The sequence below is a fragment of the Stenella coeruleoalba genome (genome assembly GCF_951394435.1).
Source record: "Stenella coeruleoalba genome assembly, chromosome: 1".
Classification (NCBI taxonomy): Eukaryota; Metazoa; Chordata; class Mammalia; order Artiodactyla; family Delphinidae; genus Stenella; species Stenella coeruleoalba.
The window spans coordinates 95163944-95176151 of record NC_137169.1 but is presented as its reverse complement, the minus strand read 5'-3'; the positions used below and the strand labels follow the sequence as shown (position 1 = coordinate 95176151).

Here is a 12208-nt window from a genome sequence, read left to right as displayed (position 1 = left end):
ATAAAGTACTACATGAATTTGAAATTAAACAATTCATCCAACTACCTTGACAAATGTCAATGTTTAAGTTAAATAAACTTTTAAAACAGAAACAAGTGACATAACTTATTAGTAGTAGTACAGTATATTTACGTCTACTAGTTTATTAGTGTCATACACTATTTTGAGTTCTTTACAGATATTAACTCATTTAATTCTAAAAACAACCTTATAAGGTGAGTACTATGATTGTTCCCATTTCATAGATAAAGAAACTGAGAGCAGAAGGATCACACAGCCAGTAAGTAGCAGAGATTAAAATCCAAGCTGTCTGGCTACACAGAACAACATGAATGTCTAAGAACATAATACTGAACAAAGCCAGAAATAAAAAACATCAAGCTCAAAACCAGGCAAAACTAAAATATGTGTTAGAAGTCAAGATAGTAGTTATCTCTGGGGAGGAGACCGGGGGTGATGACTAGAGGGGATCATGAGGGGGGCCTCTGAGACACTGTTAGTATTCTATTTCTTGACCTTGGTGAAGTTAGATAGGTATTTCACTTTGGAATGATTTATCAAGCCATATAAATATAATTTATGCACTTTACAGTAAACTTTACTTTTAATAAGAAACAAATAAATAAAGGTACATAGTACTAAAGTCAAACTTTAACTTTTAAAAAACTCCAAAAATTGGGCTTCCCTGGTGGCGCAGCGGGTAAGAATCCACCTGCCAATGCAGGGGACACGGGTCCAAGCCCTGGTCCAGGAAGATGCCACATGCCGCAGAGCAACTAAGCCTGTGCACCACAACTACTGAGCCTGCGCTCCAGAGCTTGCAAGCCACAACTACTGAGCCCACGTGCCACAACTACTGAAGCCTGCACGCCAAGAGCCAGTGCTCCGCAACAAGAGAAGCCAGCACAATGAGAAGCCCACGCACCACAACGAGGAGCAGCCCCCGCTCGCCGCAACTAGAGAAAGCCTGTGCGCAGCAATGAAGACCCAATGCAGCCAAAAATAAAATAAAAGCTGTGACAAAGTGAGAGAGAGGCATAGACATATATACACTACCAAACATAAAATAGATAGCTAGTGGGAAGCAGCCGCATAGCACAGGGAGATCAGCTCGGTGCTTTGTGCCCACCTAGAGGGGTGGGATAGGGAGGGTGTGAGGGAGGGAGACGCAAGAGGGAAGAGATATGGAAACATATGTATATGTACAACTGATTCACTTTGTTATAAAGCAGAAACTAACACACCATTGTAATGCAATTATACTCCAATAAAGATGTAAAAAAACAAAAAACAAAAAAAACCTCCAAAAATCTATTTAAAATGGCTACTGGAATTAAATACCATAGATATTTAGATACTATAACCAGTATCCAGATATTATGACTATTTAAATTTGGTGGAAATACAATAAAACATTAAATGTAAGATGGTATTCCCCACAGGACAACAAAGACATTCTTCTAAGCATTCCTTAAACTCATGAAAAATATACATGTAAACCATACCAAATTTAAGCTCTGAAATTCAGTAATAGAGGATATTGGTTACTCTGAAATTTAAGCCTTAAACTTTAAATCTCCTATATGTACAGCATAATTTTATAAAGAAAATAAATTCTGCAAACCAACACACAAAAGCACAGAGACATTACTTACCTGTACACCAAAGAGCAAATAGACAGCATAACATATAAAGGCACCACTGAGTGTCTTACCTTTTATATCTTACTCCAGGATTTTCATCCAGGGTAGCACATACTGTAACTATCTGCTCAGCCATCGCTTCCATGATGATATCTTTTCCATTTGCATTACTTGGGTCTGGAGTGTAACAGTAATAGAATGCATCTGGTACATCAAGAGTATATACCTAAGTTAGGCCAAAAAAAGTCACACTGTCAATTTAGAAACTTGACTAAAAATATCTATCTAGAAAAACACAGCTATTCCTTGGGATTCTAAAAAAAAATACTTGCACCAACCATGCTGTTTCCTGAAACAACTGTGTCTTTGCCTTAATCAAATCTCATATTCTCTGTCATCTTGATTTCATCCTTTATTTCTTTTCTCACTCTCCTTTCCTGCTTAGTCTACCTCTCTGCTTCAATTCTTGTTTCATATAAAGATTGTACTCTTTGATTTTCTCTACCTGTGCAGCAGATGAAGAAATCTGAGGTAGTCAAATAAAAATAAAAATCTAAAACCTGGCACAAAGAAATAAAACAAAGCCAAAATTGGTCTATATATTTGACATACATTAAAATCTTAACCCATTAGAGAATAACCTAGAAATTTTCCAAAGTTGATATATATTTCAACTCTTTAGCTTATACTCTTAATGTCCTTAAAATAGAGACATACTTCCCCCAAAGACACAGCATTGTGCCAGACATAGTACTGGTCTTACGATATATACAGTGAAACCTCACAGACATTTTTCAACTAACAAAAGCATTTACTTACATGCAAAGAATTGGATTAGAGATTTACTATTATTGTGTTACTTGAAGAATACAAAAGAAAAAGCTCTCTAATTGGAGTTGAGATTTTCCCATTAAATTAATTTTAATTTTGTTTTTTAAACAATGATAGTAATCCCCCTTAGCCTAGGATAATGTATTGAGTGTAAAAGTAGACATGTAATAAACATTATAGGTTAACTAATGAATTATGAAAAAACTTCCCTGCATTTCCTTTCACACAAAGTAATTCGTTTCTCTGAACATAACCCATCACTAACAGCAGCAGCCTGAACACAGACTGAGATTTAGCTGAAGCTACCACTTATGTCTGTGTTGCTGTATTAACAAAGTCTTAGTTGCTGTATTAACTGCCAACAAGCACCCTACAGCTGGACTGTGGCTTTCTCATAGCATTCTACCCCATTGCAGTAGATAGTATCTGTTCAAAAATATTTATTGCCCTCCTTACAGGGCCTCTCCCTATGGAGTATACTTCCCACTCATTGATATCAGGCTTGCTATGGTCACTGGAATGTGAGTAGAAGTGACATGTGCCACTTCCCTACAGAAGCTTTAAAAGCCATTGTATGGCTCCACCATTTCTCTTTTCCCTCTGCTATGTCCCAGACGGGCTACTCCTTCAGCCTAAGTCCCAGAATGAAGAGGATGTAGAGCAAAGCCCCAGTCAAACCAAAATGGACACTAACGTGAAGGAGAAATAAACTTTGTTGTTGTAATGCACTGTGATTTGGGGAGTTGTTACCACAGCTTAAATTAATCTTACCTATTATCTAATACTCTAATGAACCAAATACAATTTTGGAGCTGGTTTTCATTCTATACTCACATCTTCCTTTTCCTTCCTTCTCCTTCCCCCACTTTCCATCACCACCATGACATGTTCCTTTAGACTATTACTAAATGCTTTCTTCATCTCTATGACCCACAATCAGCTCCTTAAATATAGGAACTCTCCCCCCACAACCTCCATCTACTTTTCTTCCTAAATTATAGCCAGCTTAGCTCTGTTTCTACCTAGATACAATCTAGCACCCTCTCCACTAACTATACCAGACTTTTTGTACTCCCTGAGGTCAACTGTAAACAAACTCCCTTATATTCTTTAATGCTTTCCATCTAATTGCCCTAATGTATATGTGACAGCATTAATTACCTTAAACCCTTTGAAAGGGAAAGAGAGCTTTCTTTAATCCCTTTGACTCATGGATTCAGGAGGAGTCAACTACTCTCCTCTCTATGAAACTTCGAAATATGATGAATGTCCAACTTCTCTTCTTCGGAAGACTATCATTTCTGACTTTACCAATTTCTCCTCAACGATCACCCAACTTCTACTTTTCCTTAAAGACTTTAGGACTTTTCTGTACCAGCCCATTTTCTGCTATCACTCTTGATGGAACCTGGTGCCTCCTACAACCTGGTCCCAACCTACCTACAGGCACAGCCTTATCTATCATACCATCACCCATTATAATCCTTATTCCTGCTGCTCCCCTGCACTTTCCTGCTTCTGTATCTTTGCACTCACGCTATTCTCACTTCTTAGAATATTTCCTCCCTCTTCATTACTACCTTACGAAATTCTATTTTTCAAGTGTTTTCTCATTTTCCTAGTAAGAATTAATCTCCTCTTTTGGCAGACTATGAGCTGCCGCCTAAAAAACCATTGTTCCCTTACTTTTCAGTAATCATACCAATTATTTGGGGTAAGCAGCCATACGCTCAGCTAAAAGACTACATTTCCATTTTCCATGCACTTGGGGATTGCCATGTGACTAAATTTTAGCTAATAAGATATAAATGAAAATGTACTTTCTTCTTTCTCTCCTTCATCCTCCTTCCTCAAATGAGAACATAATAATTCTACAGACATCTTGGATCATGAGGGCCATCCCTAAGAGACCAGGCCCCTGACAATTTTGTACAGCCAGCATACCGGACTTATATAGCCCACTTCCTGACTTTTTGTATATTAGCAAGAAATAAATTTCCAACTTGGTTAAACACTGAAAGTTTAAGTTGTCCTGTTATATGCAGTTGAACCTAATCTTAACTGATATTGTTTTGAAGATGCGTAATACTTTGTATCTCTTTCACAGCTCTCGGATGAGGTGGGGCACATATCTTGATCATCTTTCCATAGCATACTCTTTGCATCTAGAAGACAATGTCCACAGCACATGCTCTTGATAAACGCTCACATAGGCCTTTGCTTACAGCTCAAAGCAGTTAGTAGTATTTCATTTATATCTTCACTTGCAAACAAACAAAAGGTCACAATACAAAACTGAGAAAATTACAATTTTCACTGTAATTTCCCCATAACAGTTAAATTTATTAAGTAAACTCCCTTAAGATATTTATCAAGGAAGTAAATTAAAAGAAAAAACTTTTTAGGGGAAAAACATAGCCAACAGATAGGAGCTTAAATAATCATAACATTTTGCAAAGACTGGTAAGTAGAAGAGTCTCATGAGATTTGTCTATACACACAAAGACAAGTTATTTCCATCAGCCATCAAATTAGTCAGATATATACACAAACCTCTCCTCCATATACAGCAATTATTGAAATTTACTGAATTCTGAGGCTAAAACCGTATTTATCTTCTGTGCGGCAAGATGCTCTGGACACATTTGTAATATTTTTCACACCGCTATTTAATCCCACAACATTTTAGGATGCCCATTTTCACTCTACACTGAACTTACATATCATATGAAAAAGAATAAATCTAAAGGTAACCTTTGGAAAACAGTTTAATGTTAAGCAGATATCTTAAAATTTTACAAACTTGATTATGGTCTTTCTTTGTCAAAAACAGCAACAGCTTAGGGACTTCCCTGGTGGTCCAGTTGTAAAGAATCTGCCTTCTGATGCAGGGGACGCAGGTTTGATCTCTGGTCGGGGAACTAAGATCCCACATGCCACGGGGCAACTAAGCCCACACGCCACAACTAGAGAAGAGAAAACCTGCATGCCACAACTAGAGAGAGAAAAACCCACATGCCACAACTAGAGAGAAGCCCGGGCACTGCAAAGAAAGATCACGTGTGCCTCAACGAAGATTCCATGTGCCACAACCAAGACCCGACGCAGCCAAATAAATAAATAATATTAAAACACACACACACACACACAAAAAAAACCAAAAAACCCAGCAACAGCTTAAAAGAAAAATTCATTATCCAGGACCATTCTATTTCTTAAAATATTGACCTTAGAGTTCCAAACAACAGTAAACTATTTCAATTCTATGAAATGTTGGAATCCAAACACAGAGAACAGAGCTAAACAATGCACTAGCTGTGTGATTACGGCAAGTTACTTAACCTCTTTGATTCCCCCATCTTTAAAATGTAGATAGAATTATCATCTGTTCATAGGGCTATTGTGAAGATTACATGCATACATTTATGTAAAGCATTTAGGAAAGTGACACAGAGAAAGTACTATGTGTTTGCAATTATTAATTGAAGGCTCATTAACTATTCCAAAGGCAAAACAAATCTACAAAAATCCTTCATTTTATAAATTAAATAATAGTTTATATAACATTATGTAAAAAGTTTACTAAAGAACTTTGTTTTAATATCACAAATGGTTACAGAAGCGAAAAGTATTTATCTCTTTGGAGTCATTTAACAAACATTATGCTAAAAATCTTCTGGTTTCATAATCTGATAGGTCTGTAAACCTTGACACACACAGGACTTAGCGGGAGATACGAAATTTAAGTCCACTTTCATTATTAATGTTATATTCCAATTTAGTACTCATGCTCCTCCCTTCATCAGAGGAAATATTTATTTGTGGATTGTTCAAACTTCACCAAATATATAATATATAAAACATCTTTAGGATAAACCTTATTAACAAATAAGTTCATAAAACTGAATTTTAAAATCCATTATAAACTAAACTTAAAAATAAAAGGCATTTGGGTCTTCTGAGCACAAGCTGCCCATTCACCTTGCTTGACCCTTGTAACAAACCTTTCTCTGCTCAAAAAAAAAGTTGTTTTAATAAAAAATAAATTAAAAAAATAAAAATAGAAAGTACCTGAGATTCAAGTGGAATGAAGGAAATATTTATTTCTTTACATCTTCTTATTGTCTTGGAGCAAGAAGCCTTAATTTTGTTAAAGAGACTATCAGGGCAAACTGAGAGGGAAAAAAAACAAAATCAAAGCATATAGCTGCATTTAAATTTTCCTTCTTTTGAGTAAATCATTCCAACATCCAAGATATTTATTTTTTATATATAATTACTGACTTTCACAAAGTAATTTTACTATGAAGACAGAGATAATATGTAAATACTGTTTTTTCACTTTATAGAACAGATGCATTCTAGTAATGAGGGCTATAATAGAAATTCCACTTTCCCCATTCATATCCACCGTAACCTAAGATATATTTCCTTAGAGAGCTGCTAATACAGCAAACTAAAATTGTTAGGAAGGAAAATCAAGTCCAAACTAAGGACTTAATAAACTTTCACAGGACTTTCAGAACTTCTTAGGAATTTATACTACTTTTCTAAATCTACCATTAAGAGCAGCCACACCACACAAATTTTTAATTTTTCCTTGAATTACAGGATATCCTTTAGTGTCAGGAAATTCTAAACCTCTAAACTAGTAAGTTCTGGACTTTAGAACCTTTCTTTTCCCCCCTTTTACCTAACTGCTTATATAGTTTCACTAAAACTAGGTTGGAGTATCAACCACTGGCTTCTGCTGTCTTTTAACATGTTGTTCTTTATCCTCAAAATGCCTTAAATTAAAAGAGGCTTCATACTCATTAAATTTTATCAATTCCATAAACATGAATTTCTGTATAATAAGGTTACTTAAATGACAAATACTTATGACATGGCCTTATAAAAATTGCAAGCTACTACTAGGTATGAGCTAAATAAAAATTTACAGGAAAAATAATATAGAAAGCTGCTTTTTATTTGAATGTAGAGCATAGAAAAAGAAATGTGATAGGTTTTCTCACTTAATATTAGCAAACAGATGGCAGTTTCTTCAGTGCATCTCCCAAAGGGTCTTATTTTTTTATTATATAATCAAATCCCCAGTTGAAACTTTTATTTAAAGAAGAATTCTTCCTGTTATTGGCACAGAATTTGAGGGATAGCCCTCTCCATCAACCCCCTCACCCCTGTACACCAGCAAAAATGACTATCTTTTGAAACTAGTTTGGAATGATTTAATTTTCTATCACCTTACCATGAATTAGCATAGAAATAATCTTATATTTTTAGATTCCTTCTAACCTAATTAGAACAAACAATAAATAGAAAGCACTAGTACTAAAATAGCATTACAAGAAATACTTCATAATTAATAGGATTTGAAATAATGAAGCAATAACTTTTACAAAGCTACTTACAGTCAGTGAAGTAGATATACGCTGCTTTGTATTTGTTCTCCGATTTACTTCCGAAATCACGTAAAAAACAGTCTACAGACTTAAAAAAGGTTAGATGTTAATATACATTTTATCAAATACTAATTTAAATATGCTATCTTTTGAAATAACTAAGATTATTTTGATGATAAAGTAAAACCTTAACTGTCAAAAGATTAATTTATAAACTGATTTTTTAAGATGCTATGTTGTCTAGCCAGTTATAGCTAGAAGCATAGTAAGTAGTAGGGTAAAATGTATGAATAGAGTGCTGTCTTGGTGACGAGGAGCTCTAGGAATGGTCAAGTGACTGAGAAGCTGAAGCAACATAAAAGACAAGACCACTGGAAGATAACAGATCAAGGAATTGAGAAATCAATGAACGTACTGAAAGTATTACCTACAGGGAAAATGAAACCATCCAGACTATGACTGGTGAACTGCTGAACAGACTGACAGTGAGCTAGGAGCTAAAATTGTCAAGGGGGATTAGAAAGAAAAAGCCAAAGGCTGGCAGACTGCGAAGAGGAGGGAGAGCAGGTAATATAGTCTAATAGTATTTGCCTCTATGCTGGTAGTTTTAAAGATACAGTAGCCTGAAAGCAAAAATGAAGAACAAACAATTTAATTCTCTCTCATCCATCTGTTCCCTTTTCTCCTCCTGCAACTCCTAGAACTAGTATATTTCTGTTAGAGCTCATGAATCTATCCTGCAAGTCTCTTATCCTTCCCCTCATGATTTCAATGATTGTTTTTTTGCTTTGAGATACTCCATTTTTATCTTTTAGACTATTAATTCAAATTTCCATAGTGATTATCCTCTTCAATTAACTCTTTAACTGAGAAAATACACTTCTGAGCTTCAGAAAGTTTATGTGCTATACCAGACTCTTCTTAAGTGTACTGTTTTTCTGTTCTGGTTATCATTCTTCCCTCCAAGCCCCTATACGTTGCTAGACGTGCCCTTTTTTTCATTCTTACTAAACTGTCTCTCTCTGGCCACCTGACCTACTTAGATGTGTGGTTGCTTCTCTTTGTCAGCTCATTTGAAGCTCAGGTTTAGTTGTTGGAGTATCCTAAATAGAGGCAGTACCATAAGAAGAGGAAGGCGAAGAGGAAGGCAAAGAAGTTTCTCCTCCTGAGGGCTGTAAGTATAAAAGCAAAAATCCACCCAACTGACCTTTCCCCTAGGGTTCACAGATCTCTTATACATAAACTCTTCCTGAAATCTGTCATTTTATGACCCTTGCTTGGGAACTCTCTGATGCTGGTCTCCACGTGCTCACCCAGCCCCTGAGGAAGGAAATCTCACACCAAGTTTCTCTACAAGTACCCAAGGAGCCCAAGGCCTCACATACACCCAGAGGCCTATAGAACCCAAGAGCTAATTGATTCAGGACAGGAAGAGAAACTGGAGTTGGTTGTGGTAGATAAAGGAGTCACATTCAGGTATCATTTTCTTTAAATCCTTTGATACTTTATTGAATACATAATTTTGTATCCTGCTTTTGTCACTCACATTAAAAATTAACATTTATACAGATCATTAAAATTTTCTAGAAACCTCATTTTCAATGGCCACATGGTATTTCATACCAGTATTTGTTAATGCTAAGAATTTATCTGGATATCTTTATTGCTTTTGAAATTTAGCTTGACAATTTATTTGATTTTTTTTTTTTACAATAAACTCCAAGATTCAGAACATTTCAAGGTTCTTGATACAGCGAATTATTTTCCAAAAAGGCTATATTAATCTATACTCCCACTAGCAGTATATAGTAGTTTCTACTCCATTAACCATTGATAATGGGTATTGACAGCTAGAATAGGATACATAGATAAATAAATAAATGTCTACATATACACACTTTTTTTTAATCCCTCTGCCTATTTAGTAGGTGAAAATGGTGCTTCTTTCATTTTTTCCGATCATGAATTTTATCTTATAAAATTATATTATGGATAAGATATAAAACGTCATTAAAATCCACCAGCAGCCAATATGTAGAGACCATATAGTAAATGTCTGGGTTTTTCCCTACTGTCTGCTCTGCTAGAGTTAGAAGAAATGAAATTGGAATTGCCAAATTAAAATTCTTATTCTAAGAATAAGCCAAAGGATGTGTTGGAAAATGCATTCTCAGATACTATACAGAATAAAGGAATTTGATACTTTATATGGCTCTACAGTTTTGGCTTTAAGTATGAATTAAATCATGGTTAGATTATAAAGAAATACCTTTCCCATAAAAAATATATATACACATACATATACGCATATATACATACATATATGTGTGTACACCCATACATATATGTATACTATAGGGAAGTCACTAAGATAAATGAAAGATTAATCCAAGACCATTTCTTTTACATACATTTCCATCTTCCTAAAAATTATGGTTGAATAGAAACTGCATGGGTACAAATTATTGAAAGAAACTCTATCATTTTATATAATTAAATTCTGCTTTAATAGACGGGGAGAAAGGAATTCTTTCACTTAAATATTCTCATTGAGAAGAATGCAAATGAAACAATCTTCTAACACAGGGAGACTCTCCTAAGCATCTAATAAAGGACATTTTATTACTTTGAATTTTCTAAGAGAAAATCATGTCAATGGTGAAAATTCTGAAGAACATACTTTTTAAAGATTCAAAACACTCACCTTTGATGTTGGAGAGATAAAATAAAGAGCTTTCATTTGTCTGACAGGTTCTCGATTCTTATAAATATTCTCCACAACTAACCAAAAAAAAAAAGTCATTTTATATAACCAAATATTTATAAACTTGAAACAATTTTTAAATGAAATTCACTGTACTTCTTTATTTATAATAATATAGAAACACAATTGTATATCCTGGGCTTAACGTTTTCTTTGTCTTCACTTGAAAAATTAAAAAGTCCTGAAAATGTGTCTTCCCTAAACTCTGGGCTAAGTGTTCATCATGAGAAAAAAAGATAAAGCAGCTATTTGATAGCTAGGTCTACCAGCATAAGCAATCAACATGCCATGAAGAAACCAAGAAATGCATTTAAAATTAAAATATGTATTTCTTTGGGCTTCCCTGGTGGCGCAGTGGTTGAGAGTCCACCTGCCGATGCAGGGGACACGAGTTCGTGCCCCGGTCTGGGAAGATCCCACATGCCGTGGAGCGGCTAGGCCCGTGAGCCATGGCCGCTGGGCCTGCGCGTCTGGAGCCTGTGCTCCGCAACGGGAGAGGCCACAATAGTGAGAGGCCCGTGTATCGAAAAAAAAAATGTATTTCTTTAAAAAAAATTCTACTATAATAATAGAAAATATAATATCAGAAATCAGGCTAAGCATGAATTATCTGTTAAACCTCATAATAACCCTTTATGTATTTTACAAATGAGGTAACTGAGGCTTAAAAAAGTTAAGAAACTTATCCAAGTTACACAGTAAGAAAGAAGAGACAGGATTCCAACCCACATCTGTCCAACTCTAGAGTCTAAGTTTTTAACTGCTATAACATTCTTTAAATAAATTGCCAATTAACTCTTTTTCTTTTAAAACCACACATTAATATAAATCATTTTTCAACAATGAAGTATCACCATAATTTAATCAATTATATTTTTATTATTGAAATTAAGAACTTTATAAATAACTAATATAAAACAAAGTGAATTTAAAACTAGTAAGCCCTAAATTGTCAAATTAACTATGAAGGCTATATTAAAACAATACTAACTTAAAGTATCATTCTACAAATCAAGAGAACCATCTTTCAAGATTCACGCTGGCAAAGGGCCTAGAAAGAATTTAAAACATTAATCTGACATGCAAGGAAGGCTACCGTTGGACTTCTCTTTTAAATACGATGATTCATTTTCTCATCCCTAAATTTATACTAGTATAGTATAGGTTTATCATAGCTTCTGTTAGAGAGGATATCAAATAAGATTTCTGAGGAAATAGTTAATTTTATTTTTATCTCCATTCCCAACAATTGTAATTTCACCTTTAAAAGATTATGGTTAAATCTGTGTTAATTTACTTTTATTGCTTAGTGCCCAAAATAAAGTGTCTTACAGTCATCTTATGCTGTACATACTATGTATTATGTTTGGAGAGTAACGTACATGTTAAAATGTTGTAATATGATTTAGAACACAGACTTTGAAAAGATTCTGAAATGTCTGGTTATCAATAGCAGAAAGTGCCACTTCTTCAATTCACTGAAAAGTGGATATCTATTAAATGATAAAAAAAGAAAGGTTTTTATGATTATTCCTATAATAGTGACAAAGGAATAATCTAATTCCAAG

The 12208-nt window shown here is 34.6% G+C and overlaps 1 protein-coding gene across 2 annotated transcripts in view; it reads right to left on the bottom strand.

Annotated features, from left to right (window-relative positions):
• The window catches only part of STXBP3 (syntaxin binding protein 3), a 57135-nt gene that overhangs the window by 31778 nt on the left and 13149 nt on the right, over positions 1-12208 (bottom strand). For both annotated transcript variants that reach the window (XR_013827163.1, XM_079913619.1), the window contains exons 4-7: positions 10581-10657; positions 7886-7964; positions 6546-6646; positions 1715-1869 (exon numbers count right to left, since the gene is read on the bottom strand). Coding sequence is in view for 1 of the 2 variants with exons in the window: in XM_079913619.1 (XP_079769745.1) it covers positions 1715-1869; positions 6546-6646; positions 7886-7964; positions 10581-10657 (412 nt within the window). In the remaining variant the exon portion in view is untranslated. The remainder of the gene's footprint in view (positions 1-1714; positions 1870-6545; positions 6647-7885; positions 7965-10580; positions 10658-12208) is intronic.